General features: G+C 34.4%; 1 protein-coding gene across 4 annotated transcripts in view; it reads right to left on the reverse strand.

The window, feature by feature from the left end:
* The window catches only part of RASSF9 (Ras association domain family member 9), a 112,922-nt gene that overhangs the window by 81,437 nt on the left and 11,378 nt on the right, over positions 1-20,107 (reverse strand). For 3 of the 4 annotated variants that reach the window (XM_027107123.1, XM_027107122.1, XM_027107124.1), the window contains exons 3-4: positions 4,552-5,782; positions 2,964-3,082 (exon numbers count right to left, since the gene is read on the reverse strand). In XM_027107123.1, the coding sequence (XP_026962924.1) occupies positions 2,964-3,082; positions 4,552-5,782 (1,350 nt within the window). Of the gene's footprint in view, positions 1-2,963; positions 3,083-3,552; positions 5,783-20,107 lie in introns of those variants that run through there. The other variant, XM_027107126.1, reaches the window with a different exon arrangement.

Raw genomic sequence — 20,107 nt, forward strand, 5'->3', positions numbered from 1 at the left:
ACATGAATAATGTAGGAATATATATGTATAGATCTGTATATGCATAGATTATCTCTAGAACAATAAATAACAGTGATATTTCTGAGGAGGATATCTGGGTAATTAGGCCATGGGACAGAAGGGAGACTTACTTTTCATGGTGCACATTTTTTGAGTAGTTTGAGTTATAGTAATAATAATTTGAATATCATGTGTCTATTTTACTTGAAAATAAATTCAATGGTATTACACATGCATTATATATACATATGAAATGTAAGGAAAGACTTAGTAGTCTTTTGTAAAAAGGTGTCTGATATTTCTATTTAGGAAAAATATAATATTTAAGTTGCTTTTTTTTAAATATGAAGGTAATCATTTAGTTTTTCACTTCCTGATATGGAACTATTAATTATGAAACCTACAAATTGTGATTCTCAATTCCAACAGTCGTTGAAAACACAAATTAATGCTAGATTAACAAAATGACTATTGTATGTTTTCTCTCACTATTGAGATACACTGGCTAAGAAAATAGTGTTAACTTATTTCTATGTGTCATTACTGAACATTATATACAGTCTTTTAATAGAGTAATTTCATGGTCATTTATAGAAGGAGCAAATGAGTTTCCTTAATTTTCAAATGATTTAGTTTCAAAGACAGTCAAAATTAAAGGCCTATTTTGAGAAATAAGGGTAGTGACAAACTGAATAATAGCAAGTAAGATTTACACTTGAGTATTTTTACATTAAAATGGATTTCATTCTAGAAAGCAACATACCAGGCCATAAAACCAGCTATCCAGTGTAAAAGTGAGGACATACTTTCATGACAAATTGAAACAAATATGTATGAAACCCAACAAAAAGTTTTGTTAGATCTTTTTTGCTATATATATTGTCATGAAACAATATCTGATCTTAACTTGTGTGAGTTAGCTCAGCAATTATATAATTTCAACTGATACAAAATTTATTTTTAATATAGCCAAGTAACACACCCAGAAAAACAAACAATATCTCATGAAAGAATACAACCATTCCTTTTATTATTCTGGATCAGTTACACTTGAAGAAATTATTTGTACTTTATATTTGTCATATCAGGTTATTAAACCAATCAGGTAGTATGAAATGAAATAGCCTAATATTTAAAAGAAATCTATGTTAAAAGGTATTCCTTTGTCACTAGAAAAATATTTTAAATCAAACAATAATCCTACTTAGAAAAATTATGAAATGCAGCCACAGAAATATATTTTGTCATGTACAATAGATGTTTAAATAAATATAAAAATAAAATTTCAATGGATTAGGATAGCTTCTGCACGCTAATGAGAGGGCATTTATGTTTTTAATTAAAAAGAAAATAAAATAGATATTTTTAAAAGAGACTTTGAAGTTATTTTGTGTGTCTACCACTTAAAATCTAGTTCTATAAAATATAATTTTTCTTACATGCAAGGGATGCAGAGGAAAATACTATAATTTAACCATTGAGGGGCTTTAAAAAAAGACAATATTTCCATTGTTTTAAATCAGTAACTCTGTGAATTAAAAGTAAAATAGAAAATTGACACTACTTTAAAATTTTTTCATAATAACCCTAAGATTTAGTGCTTTCCCCAAAGAATATATAAGTAGAATTACTGTTAATATTTTGTCTTCTAAAATGCATATTTCTGTATAAAATGCACAAGCATCATTTACCATGTATGGAAATAACTTTTTTAACAGGTTACAATCTTCTAAAATTTAGCAATTCAATTCCAAAACTGAGTAGGGGCAAAGAGGTTGTTGTAGGGAATAAGGTCAACAAGATAGAAGACAAAGTAATACAATCAAAAATACATTGGGGGAGGGAAGTTAGATGAGTACATAAATAAACATAAGCTAAGTTAGAATATAAATGTTCCTCTATGAAAAATACACTAAAATATTTGTGGGTTCAGAAATTTACAACAGGTTGAATGGAACAATATATGCTTTATAGAAGAGATAACATGTTAAAAACCTGAAATGGGTGGGATTTCAGTGTATAGAAGATGGAGGAAAAAGACATTGCAAGTGGGAGGATGAACAAGGCACAGTCAATGAAAATCTGTCTTGTTATAGGAAAGATTAGTCAGCTTTGGTTTGCTACTTCTAGCTGCATATAGCAATTTCATAGTTAACCTGTCAGGTTACTCAAGAATTTATAAACATTTTATTTTAAAGCCTCTATAAATAATTAAAACATTAAGGTTTCTATCAAGTTATAAATTCTTAATATAAATTCTCACTTAATTTGATAAAGAATAGCTCAGTATCCAGAGATGAGTGCATCGTATTTTAGTATTTTTATTTGTATTATTACTCCAAATTAGAGATTCACCATGGTAACTGATGATTTAATATTGTAATGAATCAAAAGCACAAATACATTTGTATATAACTAAAGAACAAATAGAAATTCTAATGTGAATTTAAAACTTGATGGTCTTGCTTTCTGACGAGTTTTTAACGTTATCTACTCTAAAAATATAGAATTGGCCCCTAGAATGCATCACTGTGCTTAACTGTATAAAGGCAGACATTAATGCAGTTTCTAAAATGAAATTATCTGTCTAGTCCTGTTTCTTATCAGAACCTCTTTTGAATTCAGATAATTAATCAAATTATATAGCAGATAACAATGTTCTTTTCATTATTTTCTCACTAAAGAGTAATACAAAGAGATGACTTTCACTTTAGAAAAACATTACGATTGGTTTATCTTTGATGATGATCTTCTGAGTTTAATCCCCAGGAGTGAACAATAAATATCTCAATAGCTTACCATAGTGCTGAATGATTTAATGGGATATTAGGCAAATAAACTTCCCTTTCTCAGATGACTGTTCAATTCCCTTCTTATTTCTTTTAAATTAAACCCATGTTAGTGTTATTACTTACTGTTTATCACCTTAGTTTCCCTAGAATGGAAATTCCTACTTTTCTTACCATCCAACTTCAAATGAGGCCTTCAGCAATATCTTGGCATGAAAAATAATAACATTAGATGTTCTCCAAAAGTGAAATATTAAGAAAGTTCTAAATATCTTCCCAAAGATAGGTGAAATCTGGGGGATGGAGAAATTTTAAAATAGATTAGGAAACTGAGTTAAAACATACACTACAGTAAACATAAGGATAAAAGGGAAGAAATGAGAAATACTGGGAATCTTAACCAATATCCACATATTAAAACTAAGTAAAATAATATTTCTACTTACATGTGCACTGACATATGGGAAAGGTGTTAGCTAAAGAAAAAATAAACTGCAGCTGTATTCATTGAACAGTACAATAAAACAAACTGTTTTCAATATGATATATGTTCAATAGCAAGAAATAAAGAAGGGAAAGAAGCAGGAGAGAAGAGAGAGAAAGAGAAAGGAACTTCCTAACTAAAAATGAGCAGAACCAAGCCTCTTCTGGCACTGTAATGACTGTCAGTCAAGATAGGATCTAAATAATCTATTCAATTTGTTGAATATTTACTATCGCGCTTGAGGGTGGGGTAGAGAGTAGAGCTAGCACTTTTTTTCAGTTTTTTTCAGTTTGCACCTTAGATGAAGTACTACAAAGATAATCTGAATTATAGTGTAGCAGAATAAAAGATTTTTGTCCATATTAGGTCCTATCTATATGTTCAGAGACGAAATGCTAATATTAATACTTATGGCACGTAGAACTCTATTTTACCCACAGGAAGGACCCCAAGTTGCATCCCTTCAACCTTTGTAGATAAGGTATAATCTAACAGGACTAGGACCCTGTGATTTTCTCTGTAACCCACGCCATATCTCATTCAAGGAATGAAACTGCACAGACCATTGGTCTGACCAAAGTTTTGCATATCAGGGAGAGAAAGCACATTCATATCCCTTAATAATTTTAGGCTTCTATACTCCTCTCTGATCCACTGCTGGTATTTGTACATGTCCCAATAGCAACCCTTCCCACTTCCTGTCATCTAGGCCTAACAGGTAGAGGGGTTCAGGAAGTAACAGAGATGATACACATTCTAAATATCAATGAAAAAAATCAGAATTTGAATTAATACAGTTACAATATAGTAGCTGTCATGTACTTTACAGATTATAAAATTCCAATGATACATTGTTGAAAAATATATAACAGTACATTTTAATTTTACTTGTTCATGTGTATAGTTTCAATATATTGACTAATATCAAGAATTAGTTTGCAGTTTGAATAAATCATTTCTCACAGAAGCTATGAGATGATAATTCCCATCAAATTATTTCTCTGTTATATACCTGCAAGCTATTTGTGCTGCATTCTTAATAAAGAGTTCATTGTTTGAACTTGCAATAATTAGGTCACATTGGAACTCTTAAATCAAAAACAAACTTACAAAATTCTCTAGTTTTTATTAACTACCGAACACTTTAACGTGATTTACATTTTTTTGCAGAATGGAATATTTAACGTTTCCTACTAAATTAAACAAACGCGAACAACATTGAAGTAGGTCAGAAAGAAGCCATTCAAATTATGTTGACAACAGCACCATATCTCCTACCGTTGTTTCTGAGTCCTGACTGTGGTTAGAGCTGATACCAGTGTCCGAGTCTGTGTCATTTGAATACATGTTAAATACTCTTTGAGTAAAAGGAGGAACCTCCCCACTGCTGGTAGGGACCTCAGATTCCTTTCCTCTGTTTTCCTTTAGCTGGCATTCATCTTTGTTGCTAATATGAAGGGAATTGAACTCCTTGGCCAGGAGCTCATATTCTTTAGCTTTCATCTGAAGCAATGAGTCACTGTATTTAATCTCTTTCTGGATGCCACTCAAGTAAGAGTGGATTTTCAAACCAGCTTTCATGCTTTTCTCCAAGTCACACTTAACACTTTCTAAATTAGAGCCTTCAAGTTCACTTGCAGCTGCCCCTTCCGCATCTTCATTTATCTCCGTGCAAATACTTTTTACCTCTTGTTCTATTTCGGCAGAGAGCTTATCAATGAGCTTTCTATAATATGTTAGTCGTTCCTCCAGCTGTACAATTCCATCACTTTCTCTCAGGTCCTCCAGAATCTGGTTTTCATCATACTCCAAGCCTAGTTTTTGCTCAACTTCACCGAAACTGGGCGTCAAATATGCATCCTGGACATAATTTTCTCCATCATTTTCTACCCGGTTGAGGTGGAATTTAGCTTCACACTTTTCAATTTCCAGATCCAGCTCTTTCATTCTCTTGACTTGTTGATGAATAGTATGATCCTGGGAAATAATCAGATGAACTAATGTCTCCATACTATCTCGCTCTTGGGAAACCGTGTCCTGCTTAATTTTAGCCAGTTTCCGGAAAGTTTTTCTGACTATTCTCTTTTGCTTATCTGGTGGTAACGTCTTCATGTAATTTGCTGGGCTGAGCTCCCACAGTTTTTCTGTGTTTTGCATTAATTTGGCTTCAGCTGTCCGCCACAAGGGAACTGGAAGAAAAGCATCTGCTTTAACCAAAACAAACTGCATATTAGGCTGCTCATCTCCCCATGCTTTCCAAAGCTTCAGGATTCTTGTTAATGGGGGAAGAACCCGTTCAGAGCCTCTCCACTTTTCTATGATGCAGTAATCACTGGGCTTCCCCAGAAGAAATCGTTTCTCTCCAAACGTAGTCTCGTGTTCCTCAAGCAAAGCCTGGATGATGTCAGCAGAGGTGGTGCGTTTGGTTAGCCCACAGACAATCTTCTCTTCTTGGCAAACCCAAACCACAATTTCTTTCTCTTCTGAATCCATGTCTTTAGTTGGAGATCTGAAAGAAAAACAAAGTACATTATATTACTGTCATCACCTGTGTAAACTCAGGAAGATGATTTAACTTTAATACCCTTTCTAGATTTTACCATTAATGAGAGATGCATTTTGAGGTTGAGACTACATAAGAATCAGAAGTTTTATGGCAAGAAAAAAAAAGTTAAGACCATGAAAGATATGTTAATTTCCTTTTTAATTCCTAGTGGGCTCTGGAAAGAGCAAATTGTCATCAAAGACAACGGAGGCTATTTTATCTTTAGAAGTCAGCCACAATATAACTACAGTTAGAACCGGCAGAATTAAGACAATAATCAAAGTGGAGATTAATGAGAAGTAGAATAAGACTGTTTTGCTGGAGCCTTAGGACTGGGGAATAACCATGGAAGCATAAGTAGGATGTTATTAAAGTCATAGAGTTGAAAATAGTCCATTACTGAAATTAGTGATTATTTAATTCTATGAGTATTTATTGTATGCCAACCATGTGCCAGACATATCAGAAGATGCTAAACATACAGCAATAAGCAAGGGAGACAAGGACACAGACATAAATGTGTAATTAATATAATATCAGATAGTGGCAAATGCTAGGAAGAAAGTTAAACTGAATGAAGGGATAGAGAATTACTTAAGGAGAGGTCTACTTTATTTAAAGAGCTTAGGAGAGACTTCTCTAAGAAGGTGACGTTTGAATAGGAACATAAATTCACACAGTTAGCAGTGACGCAAGTGAAGATTTAACCCAAGGAAGAAAGCTGGCTCCAAAGTATACTTCTAACAGATACACTATAAAAACAAGTTTACAAGTTCGATAGTTTAGACATGTGGATTAAATTGGGAAAAAATCATTAACTACTTCTAAAAGAGGAACTTTATAACATAAATTCGCTTTTGATAGCAATGGAACCATAGCACCTCATTAGAGCACCCAACTGGTCAAGGAAGGACTTTTCCCAATGGTCGGCCATGGAGAAAAGCATGTGGAAATGTGTTACCTTCTGTGCCTTTTGCTTATTAATCTTGTTCCTGCTTCGATGCAGTAATAAAGGATTTTGACTGGCCTGGATGCCTCCCTTAGCTGACAAAACTCTCATGTATATAAAAGCCCTACTGCTATCTCCTTAGAGTAATTCCTACGTCCTGTTCCACTTTCTGGCTCGGGAAACATCAGTTCTGGGTCTGTAGCTAAAGATGACACATGAGTTATAAAGGCTTCAGCTCTACACTGCAGCTGTGAAGACTAGGAAGCAGGGATCAGGGAGTCCTTATGTATACTAGAATAATAATAAGGACATACATGACAATTCCCCAATACTTCCAGGATCCCCGCTCTAATTGGGATTCTCTTGTTTTGGAAGGAGCAAGTTCTTATATATTACAGCTTCTACTAGAGATCTGCTAGTTTTCAGCTCATGTGGATTATGTATCACTGACAGTCATTATGCACAATCAAGAAAGATATTATTATTTCCATATGACATATGAGAAAATTAGTGCCTTTATTAATAGCCTCACAGTCCAACTGGTTCCAAACCCCTTTTTTTAAAAAGTCTACTCTAAACGTCCTTGTATTTTCTTGAGTCAGTTATTTTCTAAATATTTTGAGGAATTTTTACAACCATCATTCAAACCAGATAATTTTCAAAAACTTCTGCCACTTGACTGAGCATGTTTAAAAGTAATGACCATTCTTTATTGAATGTAGGCAATAAATCTTCCATACCTAGTATAAACTTCATGTTTAATTCTACTTTGTAGCAGGCTTAGGATTTTGAAAACTGTGTTTATTTTATAGTGTGGCTCCAATTGAGTTTCTATTCATTCATTCATTTGACAAATATTTGCCGAGCACCTCCTCTGTGTTTGACACTGTCATGGAAATGTGGATCATAGAAAGACTTGTATGATTTATTAGACAGTATCCCTGGCTAATTGTGGGAAACACTGCTTGGGTTGGGAAGGAAACACTTACGTGTCTGTTCTAGTGCTAAGTTTCTTATTACATCAACAGTTCCCAAATGTTAGACTGATGACCCCTGGTATTATTTCATTAAAAAAATTAGAAATATATAAAAGATGCAAAATAAATATTAAAAATAAACCAATTTAGGAATCTTATAGAATCACTACTTTTTCAAAATAATTGTTTTCATTTGGTCCCAGATCCATGTAAACCTAGTCATCTGATATAAATAAGGAATTTAATTCTAGAGCTGGGACTAAATAAAATGCTCCCTTCCCAACCTTTGAAAGTTTACTATCTAGTATAAGTAATGACATCCCCAAACACATATATAACAAAGGTTAAAAATACAAACTTAACACTAGATAATTTGGTTTGTTATGTAATATAATGTAACAAACTTCTTACCTAATGATTCAAATTTAGCAGTTGAGACATATAACCTCCAATTCTAATGCAACAAAATAAAAATAAACACATCCATTGCATGACTTAGTGTTTGTTTTGTTTTGCTCTGCTTTGCTTCTGTGTATGTTTATTGGAAGGAAGGGATAAAGATTTTTACTGGATCTTAAACTTCCCGGAGAACATACTATAACCACATAAAGACTGAAAAATCATAAAGCTTTAATTCATATAATCGCATATTCCAATAATTTACTTCTATTTTCTATTTTTATCCGTGTTTTAGTTCCATTTATAAATAACTTCATTGTTGATCTGATTAATATTTTTTTTTCTTTTCATATTTTACCTTTGCTCACTCAATGTTACTTAATGGTGCAAATTAAATTTTTTTCTGTATATCGGAATATGTTTGTTGATAATTACTATTTCCAATCCAACAAAGTTACTTTTATTTTAGAAATTTCTTGGCTTGCAGCATTCTTGATTTTACTTATGTACATGGTAGTTACTAATATCATCCCCATTTTACAGATAAGGCAACTGAGATAAAAACAGGGTAAGTAACTTGCCTAAAGTCACAAAGCTAGAAAGTAGAAATGTTCCTTCCAACTCTGGCTTTAGATGTTAACCTACAACTAATCCCTGAAAATAAATTACAATAGCCATTATGACTACCCACTCACAAATATTTCCCAATTTGTGAACTGATTACATTTCAAACGTGATTTTTTTTAATTACTTGAAACTCAGTGCATTTTTCCTATAAAATTAAAATTCCACCTTATATAATCAATGAAATCCCCATTTTGAATGCTTTTAGGTAAAGTATAAATTTGGTTCCTTCAACTCTATCATTCTTTTCTTTTTGAACACCCAGTATAAAGGCAAGTATTGAGAGAGTCCCATGTATCTGATTCTGTAATATTAAAGGAGTAGAGACAAAGAGATTCTCAGCAGATGTAAGGTTAACATGGATGGAGGTTACAGGAGTGGTTCTCTCTAGATACTATTGGAGAAAGTAACAGCAGGTGGACATTGAGATAGGAGGCTATATAGGAATATGATAGCTGTTCACAAGTATAGGTTATTTACAGTGCAACTGGCTACAAATTGGGAACTGCTTGGATTAGAGGATTCAAAATTTATAACTTCTATGTTACATTATAGGGTAAAAGCATTTACCTAAAAATACTACGTTAATCAAAATAAAGTAACTACCACACTGACATTTAATTCACACCAGTTTAAATTTTTAGGTTAATTTGCTAAATGTTCATGTATACAATTCGAAAGTAGATATGAAAGTTGATAAGCCAGAATTTAATCAGTTCATGGTTTCATATAGCAAGGATATTTTCTTTAACATCCACGTCAGGGAGGCAGAAACAAAGGAGACATAAAATGTTTTAAAATGCCTTGCATAATGTTACGTAGGGTGCCTCAAATTTGGCTTATGATCAAAACACACAAAAACCAATAAAGCTTAAGAAATTTTACCATGAAATAGTATTAACAATTGAATAAGATTATGGCTGTGTTTTGTCTTGATTTGAACTAGTTTGTTTATTTCAAGAATGGTTCCTAAGAAAAGAGAAAATGCTCTTGATATCTAAACTGTGACTCCCACCAACACATAACTGTTGTACCCAATCATCTTTAACTACGCTTTAGTCATTGGAAACTGAATTAAAAGTAATTTGAAACACTGTTCAACAGGTTTTACTACACATTCTAAATATATATTTTACTACATCTATGATTATGTAGTATACATTATGACATTTCTCATGCACATACTTTTAAAAATTGTGTATGTATTTAAACATTTCATTAAATTTGATAATATTAATATATCCTAAGATTCTCATGGAAGAATTGTCTTGTTGCTTAGCATGCTCTGTTAAATTTATTTTAAAATAGTTTATAATCACAAAATATGTTTGAAAATTATTTACATATACAGAAGAAAATAAAAAACATAATGCTACAGTATCCATTTTTATCTAATGCTTTAAATTCTTTTTTTTCCCTCTGAAACATTAACAAGATTTATTTGTGAAGATTTGCAAAATAGATATGGTGGGAACAATCCTTGATATTTTAAAATATATTTCATCTTAACTATCACTAATTCATTTTGAATTCTGATAAATCATTTTTTTCTACTCCCCTGTACCCTTCACTGTAATACTGCAGTATATATATATATCTCACTCACATTTCTCACAAGATTGCTTCAAATATCAGATAAGTGAAAGGAAAAGAGTGCTTTAAAAATTGTGAAAAATGTACTGGCTAAATATAGGTTATTAACTCTAATGGTAAAATTACTGTTATTACTACTTAATGCAGAGAAGGGTATAGTGTTTTTAGTATTGTTATTCAGTAACTTTACTGAGCTTGCCACAGTAGTTAACAATATTATTTTATAAATATTTTCCAACCTATCCCACAATATTTGTTCACCTGCTTTGACTAGTCAATATTTTTGCAAGTACACTTCCAATATAACACAACTGTTCAGCTAATAAGAGATGTTTAAAAAGATCATTAATATAATCTTTGGATCACAGATGAGATGAGAATACTTTTAATCTTTCTCTGATTTATAGCTCTCTGATTCTGACTGAGTGTGTTAATGAAGCATATTACTCTGAAAATAAATATATACATATATTTATATATTTATCTGATTATTCTTCTACGACTATTTCAGTATTCAGTTTTTGCCTTTTTAGAGTATCTTCATCAGACAATTAAGAAAATTTATATGCCAAATGAAGCTCTTCAACAACGTGTGTCAGCCTCACTTACAGGCACTTTTCCATATTTATTCTGAAATAGAGTGAAATATATGAGAATTTTTGTGAGAATTTTTGCATTTACTCTATTATCAATCAGGAACTTAAAAATATTTCTCCAGTGATAATTAGTTTTAGTACCACAAAAACACACAGAATTAAGATGAGTTGGCTAGGAATTACAAATGCAACATTCATACAATTAAATATTTCTTCAACAAACTTTCACTGAGTATGGTGCACAAAGCACTAGGGAATAAATCAACTATTTAAATCTGGAAGTGTTAAGATAAAGTATTAAATAGGATACTTTGATATCAAATTGAAGATCCCACAAAATAAGTATTTACAGAAAAAAGATTGTGTGAAGGCAGAGAAAAATAAAGGTAAATGGATAATATTTGGTTATCTTTATTCAGTTGTCCAGAAAGAATAAAAGGCATTGAAGTTGGGGCCCAGGAGAATAACTCAAAGGACAACATTTCTTCCTAGTATCGCAGACATTAAGGTTTAATTGAAATTTGATGTATAAAACTTATCAGGACAAATATTTCATATTGACCCCTACTTTCAAAAAAATAAGAATCATCAAAATAATAACTAATTAAGAATAATTACATTATGATATGCTTCTAAAACACAGTATATGAAAATTAGCAACCTACAGGTATTTATAGAAAATATTTGGATTTCTGAGTGCATCTTTCCTTAGAACCTATGTTATAATTCTTTGTTTCCTAAGCCAGCCTGGAAAGTATGATACTAACACAATCTAGCTGCCATATATAGGAGTGATTCTGAAATGCTCTTATTGCTTGGCTCTCTGCAGAATCATATTCCATGCTTGGAAATCAAGAGTTACAACTTTTTCAGTTCCAAGCTATTGGTGGCACCTGTGTCTGCAAATAGTGACGCACAAGTCTCCAACAGATTAAAGGATAAAGACCTGTGAAGCTTTGGGGGCATATTGGGGGCATATCTGAATGTTGGCCCAATGCCCGAAGACAGTTCTCTGTTTCCTTTTTATTACCATTACCATTACCATTACTTAATATCTACCATTACTTACCATTACTTATTATTTACCATTACTTACTATTACCATTACTTATTATTTAAACTGAATACTCTCCTTATAAACCAGTTGTTCTCTACTAGGGGTGATTTTGCCCCCCAAGAGACATTTGGCAATGTGTGGGGACATTTTTTTTCACACTAGGGTCTGGGGGTGCCACTAGCATGGGCAGAGCAAAGAATGATCTAGACAAAATGTCAACAGTTGTGCTGTTGAGGAATCCTGATCCATATTTACAACAAAATATACTTTCATCGCAGCTTTATCTATAGCCTTTTCTTCTTACATCTTCTGGAGAATCTATGAGTAAAATACATGAAAATAAAAATAACAAATAAGGGAAACATTTCCAATCTCAAGTAGACTAAAATAAACAATACAAGTTGGTATTCTACTTAATGGAATGCAAATGGAACTTTTTCTCCTTTCACCCCATAGCCAATCTTTATGCTTATTATTATTAATCTGCCTAACTGGACTTCCCTCTGTTAATCCCAGAGCTGGTCCTACGAATACTAATATTTGCATTAAGATGCTATAGAAACACAAATATTCAAAATAGAGTTAATTTTAGTTCAGGAAAAAACTTGCATTCACAGACTTCATTAAGAAATAGTAAATCTTCCTTCTTCATTAAGAATAGTATTTGAAGGCTTCCCTGCTGGCGCAGTGGTTGAGAGTCCGCCTGCCGATGCAGGGGACACAGGTTCATGCCCCGGTCCGGGAAGATCCCACATGCCGTGGAGCGGCTGGGCCCGTGAGCCATGGCCGCTGAGCCTGCGCGTCCGGAGCCTGTGCTCCGCAACGGGAGAGGCCACAACAGTGAGAGGCCCGCGTATGGCAAAAAAAAAAAAAAAAAGTCAGTAAATAACACTTAGAATAGACTAACTCAACAATGCAAGGTTCAGAAATGATGATTAGGAATGGGAGCAATAAAACAGCAATAAAAGAAATTTGATTTCAGTATATTTATTGCAGGCTCAAATCTAACAATACCTTGTAGAAAGTCACATTGCTTTGAATAAAAGCATATAATTAATTAAAGAATAAAGATGGGTGATGATGAAGAGCAAGTTTACTGAATCATGTTCCATACCAAATATTATAAACTGGTATTTGAATATACAAATCCAGTTCTATACCAATTATGAAGTTTAAAATCCTGAGGATGCCACAAATAGTTTGGATGGTGAAGGTTTAAATTACATGTCACAGCTATTTTTGAACTAAAAGATCAAACTTCCAAATTTAATAGCATCTCTTCCCAATAATCAGAATTATCACAGTACAACTACAGTGAGTTTAGGTAATAAATTACTTAGCTTCATTATGATTATGTAAGAGAAAAATTTATATTTGTGTACTATAATTGGCTTTTATTAAGAGAAAAGTAATGACCCAAACACGGAAATTTCAAGACAGAATTTGGTAAAGATAAAAGTTTAAATAAACGATTGACAAAAAAGTTCTACGTAAATCAACTGAATCCATTCTAAGTTATCCCCCAAATAAATTGTCCTTTTGAATTATGGTACAACTTTTTATAACTGGATTCAACATTCATTTCTTAACAGAACTGTAGTTTTAGTAAATGTAAACAAATGCTGAGGGTAAAATGCTACAGAAAATAAGATGATCTCACGGGGGGAAGGTGGCGTGTGTGTTGTGTGTGTGTGATGAATTGGGAGATTGGGATTGACATCTATACACTAATATGTATAAAATGGATAACTAATAAGGAAAAAAAAGTGCATCAAAATTTACTTATAAAACTGTTCATCCAGCATTGTTTGTTATTAACAATCCAACAAGATCTATGTTCATACACTGTAAAACTATTCATTTTGAAAAATAAAGAAGTATGTAAAAATTATATCATTTCTGTGTAAAAATGCTTGTATACACATCACACATTACACATAAAATGTATTAAAAAAGAAAGAATAAATACTAAGGGAGTAAGTTTAAAAACAAAAAAGAAGATGATCTTTACGTTCAGATATGTGTCATACATAGGAAGGAGAAAAGATATGTTTAGAGAGAAAGATTTTAAAAGTTCAAGATCGTCTTAAACATTATTGGAAATCATGAGATACATTCTGTATAAATATGCTACAAAATTTAAAGAATAAAAACAACAATTATCAAAGTTGAGTAATATTTAATAAACAATAATAAGATGCAGAAGTTGACCTCAGTGTCTTCAGTTCATTCTCAATTCCCATAACCCTTTGAAGAAAGTCAGATTAGGTAAAAGAGCCTCATGAGAATTCATTTGGGACAGGATGCTGATTTGGAGCTTGTCTGTAAGGAAGACCCTTTCAGATTTTTACTTAACATGATTATGTCTGGGCCTGGTATTTGAGGAAAAGCTACTTGGAAAAAAATAGTAAGGCGACTAGGGAGAAGAACAATGGGATGTGTGTAAAAGGAGACATTAGATAATAATAGCTCACATTTATTGAATGCTTAATATGTGCCAGACATTGTTCTAAGTGCTTTATACATACTAACTCATATAATTTTTGTCACCTATCAGATAGGTCCTATAGTAAAATCCATTTCACAGATTAAAAAGCTGAGTCACAAGAGATTAAGGATTTGTTCAATACCACCCTCAGCTAATAAGTGGGGGAAAATAAGGATAATGTGGAACTAAGGAAAATAAGAATAATTTGGATAAATGAGTTAGAATTGAATCCACACTGAGGAACTCCCTACTGCCTAATACAATAATCAACATGTTTCATTAAGTTTTATCTCTGAAAACAAGGTACCAAATCTGATTCAGATGTAGTAATTGGGCTTCCCTGGTGGCGCAGTGGTTGAGAGTCTGCCTGCCGATGCAGGGGACACAGGTTCATGTCCCGGTCTGGGAAGATCCCACATGCTGCGGAGCGGCTGGGCCCATAAGCCATGGCCGCTGAGCCTGCACGTCCGGAGCCTGTGCTCCGCAATGGGAGAGGCCACAGCAGTGAGAGGCCCGCGTACCGCAAAACAAAAAAACCTATTTTAAGTTTGTTTTGGCTATTTTATTTTTTTATTTAATTTTTTAATTTTTAAAAAATTTATTTTATTTATTTTTGGCTGCGTTGGGTCTTCATTGCTGCGCACGTGCTTTTCTCTGGTTGTGGCGAGTGCGGGCTACTCTTGGTTGTGGTGCGTGGGCTTCTCATTGCGGTGGCTTCTCTTGTTGCGGAGCACGGGCTCTAGGTGCACAGGCTTCAGTAGTTGTGGCACATGGGCTCAGTAGTTGTGGCGGACGGGCTTAGTTGCTCCGTGGCATGTGGGATCATCCCGGACCAGGGCTTGAACCCACGTTCCCCGCACTGGCAGGTGGATTCTTAACCACTGCGCCACCAGGGAAGTCCCTTGTTTTGGCTATTTTCTGTACTTAAAAATTGATCACCTTAGGCACCCTGAAGGCATTTGATGTAAACCAAATATACTATTGATGGGATTCAAGACATGATACCCCAAAATATGGCACCTTGGTATACTGAATATGGTAAGCTGAAGGTGTTTTAGAAAATGGGAGAAACAGGGAGTTCACTTGGACTTTCCACCCAAGCCTCTCCCCTGAAACAGGTCCTAACACCCTCACTTGAGAGATACCCTTCCTATACCTGAAGGAAAGGAGTGTCCTTATCTCTGAAGACAAAGGGATGAGAAGAATCCAACCAAACAGGCCCTGCTAAATGTCTCCCAGTTTACTACGCTTACTTCATATCCTTTGACCTACCTACCACACTTCTCCATGAATGTCCACTCTTCACTAAACCTAGCATAAAACAACACAGGTTTAACCATTTTTTTAGGTCTTCATTTCCTTAGGAAGGCTCCTGTGTCATGCGAAACTTACGTTAAGTCAACTTGAATTCTTTTCTCCTGTTAGTCTGTTTTGGTCGGTTTAATTTTCAGAGCCAGTCAGGGACCTTAAGAGCGTCAAGAAAAACTTGTTATTCCTCTACACTGTGCATAAAATTAAAAAAAAAAAAAAACAACGATATTAAGTGACAATTTTGATTCCTTCTGTAAAGTACACACGCACAGACACAACACAACATAAAGTTTAAGCAAAATTAAAATTAATGAAGCAGGCAAATGGTGAGGCAACTCTCTGGCCCACAAGCTAACTCAGCTCTGGTTATTTTACACAGAGTATGGTACACGCCCTCTGAAGTAACATTTTTTTGAGATCACAGTACTGCAGTCTCAGGAAGATAATCACAGGGCGTGTCTGCCACAAATAATACAAGTCTTTCCTTAGGTCTCTATGAAAATCTGGATCACTGTTTTGATAGATGAAGCATGAAAATAATGCTATCAAATAATTTTCACGAAACACAGACTATTAACATTTTATTAAAACAGTTTTAAAATTGGAGTCCTTCAGAAAATTAATCACTCTGAAAAATTGGAGCAGTCAAAAATTAAAACTACCTTGAAAATTAAAATTTTATACATATATACGCATAGAAAAAAAATCACTAGTTTTGTGCTCTACTAACACCAGTTTAATTTTCTAGGGAGTAATAATATAAGTCAGTCACGTAGGACAAGAAAAACCCTAGACATTCCATACCTACAGGGTAGCTATAATACTGTACATAATTCCCATAAACAGAGAAAAGGGAAGGGAATATGTAAAGAATGTGTATTGGGGACTATGGGGGGGTTAAGTAAACTAAGCTCATAGCTCAGATTCCAGAAATTGAGTATACTCAAAATGTAAATATTTAACATGTAGTATTTACTAGATGAAATGCTGAGAAAATATCTACTCTCATTGGAAATTCTAGGGCTAACTTCCAAGTGTTACCTGTTCCTGGCAAATACCTAAAGTTTCCTTATTGATTTATACTTTGTAAAGAAATATTTCATAATAACAAAGCATATTTATTAAAGGAAAGTTACCTAGCCTGAATATTTAGTTTAACGATAGCTGTAGTTATGTCAACTACTAACAGTTTTTCTTTTGGCAGCTAAGCCCGTAATTGGTTTTGCCTTCTTAGTGGAAGCTATTTCCTAATGATGGTGACTTTCAGCTTGTATCTGCCTGCAGCCACCTACTCTTCCCTCTCTAAATGTATTCTGAAATATGTTGGCAGATTTGAATGGCACTAGAAATATGTAAGAATTTGAATTATCCAGTAGGATAGCTGAAAATGCAAGATGACCTCCTTTATCCCTGATTTCCATGTTCAGAACATACTCTATAATAAACAGTAATAAACTGTGACTTCCAATTGGAAGCTTCATCAAAAATAATCAGCTCTTCACATTAGTCACAAATCAATTACCTAAAGAACAACAAAAAATTAATAACTTTTAGGAACAAGAATATACCAGGGCCTGTCATGCCATTTTGTTAAGGAAAAGGAGCTACTTGAAAACATCACTGATAAGAGAAAAATACTGGTCATCTACATCAAAAGTATCTTACATCCATTTACTTTCCCAAAGTTTTTAACTCTAATATGCTCTGAATTTCACTGCTTTCACCTCCTCTAGGACTTTGCTTCATAATTTATCCCTTCTTAAACTTATTTTATCTTCTACCTTTACTTCTGGGCCTTCCTGCTACCAGGTCACATTATAACAACCATCCTTTGACCACATACACACCTCAACTATCTTCCCTTCACAGACTCAAATAATAACCCACAGTCACTTTCTCTAGTTTACCTCTTTCCAGGAACAACCACCATAAAGTGACTTCCACCGCCCCCCCCACACACCCACAACAGAAATATTTCTTCCTACGTTTATCAGAGATCTAACCTCCAAACCCAAGTGCCATTTTTGGAACTGATCTGCCTCGACCTCTTTGTAATATTATGCATTGTGACCTTTTCCTCCCGTTCTTGCAGCAGGCCATTCCTTGATTTCACTCTCCACGGCTCTTCCTTTCCCTTTCTAGCTTCTTCTCAGTTCTGACATGGGCCTTGCTTCCTCTGCACATTCAGTAAATGTAGGTGTCATACAGGGGTGGCCACAGATTCTTTGTAGCTCCTTCCATTGAGAGATGGAGTCTATTTCTTTTTGCTCGGCTAGACCTTGGGACTAAGTATGGCCAATAGAATATGGTAAAAACCATGTGTGCGAGTTCTAGAGTCCAGGCTTCAAGAAACCTTGCAGCTTCTGCCTTCTTCTTCCTGTAATGCTGTCCTGAGACTGCTGTTTGATGAAAAAGCTTGAGATGAAAGACCACATCGAGAGAGAGAGACCCAGCCATCTCAGTTGTCCCTTCGGAACCTAAGCCTTGACTAACCCACTGCTCGTGAGATAGCCAAAGTAAAACTCAGAAGAACCACCCCAGTTTACTCAGAAAATCATAGCAAATAATACATTGTTGTTTTCAGCCACTCATTTTTATGATGTCTTATTGCCAGTAAGTGATAACTGATACAATAGGCATCCCGCAGGTTTCTATGACTCATTTCTTGTCTCATTATATACACCTTATGGGTGACTGTAATATCACCCACAACTTTATCAACCAACTGAATGATGATAGTTCCCACATTTACTTATTTTTCCCTTGAGCTCCAGACCAATATTCCAAACTTTGTTTTGACATGTTTATTTGATCATTATGTTACTCACTGCCACCTCAAATTTGGCCCATCGAAACTAATTCACCATCCTCTCCTCTCATATCTCAAACTATTCCACCTCTTGATTTCCCATCTTACTAAATGTAATCACTATCTCCCCACCCTTTCTCTCAAGTTTGAAAACTGGGAGTCTTCCTAGACTCCTTTGTCTATCTCATTCCCCTTTAACAACCAGTCCCCATGTCTGTTTTACTCTTTCTCCCAAATGTCTCAAATATACGCCCTCCTATCTATCACCACTACTACAATTCGGACAACTTCCAGTTTTACAGTAAGTTACTGTAATAAGTTAGGACATATTATATTATGATAAACTCCTGCCCACTTCACATTTGTACTCCATAATACTGTCAGGCTTCCCTTTTTAAACTGCAAATCTAGCTGTGTACCTTCCTTGTTTAAAATCTTTAAATGGTTTCCAAGTCCTGCATTTTCAATTTGTTTACCTTTCTTCCTCTCCCTCATCACCCCTCCCCGCTCTGTCTCTGTCTCTCTCTTACTCTCTCTTCTGTTCTCTGTTTCTCTCCTGCCTGTTCCTAGAATTCCTTCCATGATCTGATTCCTCCAACTGATAGCCAAGCACTCTGTAATAGACACCTTGAGCTAGCTATTCCTAGCATCTTGCTGATCTCTGACAGATCTAACGTGAGGGTAACTGGCTGTCACTGTAACATCTATCACCCTATGAATTGCTGGACTGGATTGCACTGTATCTGCCATGCTTTTATTTTTCACTCTGGGCTTTTCCATAACCTATTTCCTTGGCTTGAAACACCTTTTTTCCCCTTTCTTCATCTAACTCTTACTCTGTTTCAAATGTTGCTTCCTCTAGGAAAATTCCCTTATCATCTCTGAATAACCCCATTCCCGCCACTCCAGATGGAAATGGATGCCCATTCTTGATGCTTCTACAGAACCCATTGTACATTGAGTGGTAGCATTTTCTACCTTCGTTTTTTGCTAGTTTGCCAGTCAGGTCCTGGACTGACTCTTTCATCTTTGAAGCCTAAGAGCCTAAGACAATAAATGTTAAATGTTCTTTTATTTTTTGGAGCATGAGAGGAGGAAGGGGGTTCGGGGGGAGGTACATAAAGGGAATTTTTCAGTCAACTAGGGCCTGGCGGTTACCACTATCCCACCATATATTTTTGTAAATAAAATTTTGTTTAAGTACAGTCATGCTCATTTAATTATGTACTGCCTGTGTCTGTTTTCACGCCACATTGACAGAGTTGAGTGGTTGAGACCGTGACATTATGGCTGGAATAACCTAAATATTTATTATGAGGCCTTTTACTCAAAATGTTTGCCAACTCCTGACCTAGATGATTTACCTGCACCAAAAATCTAGATTTTGTTTAGTTAAATACTGAAATGTTATTTGAACTCCAATATCTATGTAATAGTTCTGTGTATTATTCTCTAGGGGACAAGAAAGTAAAAATAATGTGGTCTT

This window comes from Aethalodelphis obliquidens, unplaced genomic scaffold (assembly GCF_003676395.1).
Source record: "Aethalodelphis obliquidens isolate GAN/ISIS:26980383/991018 unplaced genomic scaffold, ASM367639v1 scaffold8, whole genome shotgun sequence".
Lineage (NCBI taxonomy): Eukaryota > Metazoa > Chordata > Mammalia > Artiodactyla > Delphinidae > Aethalodelphis > Aethalodelphis obliquidens.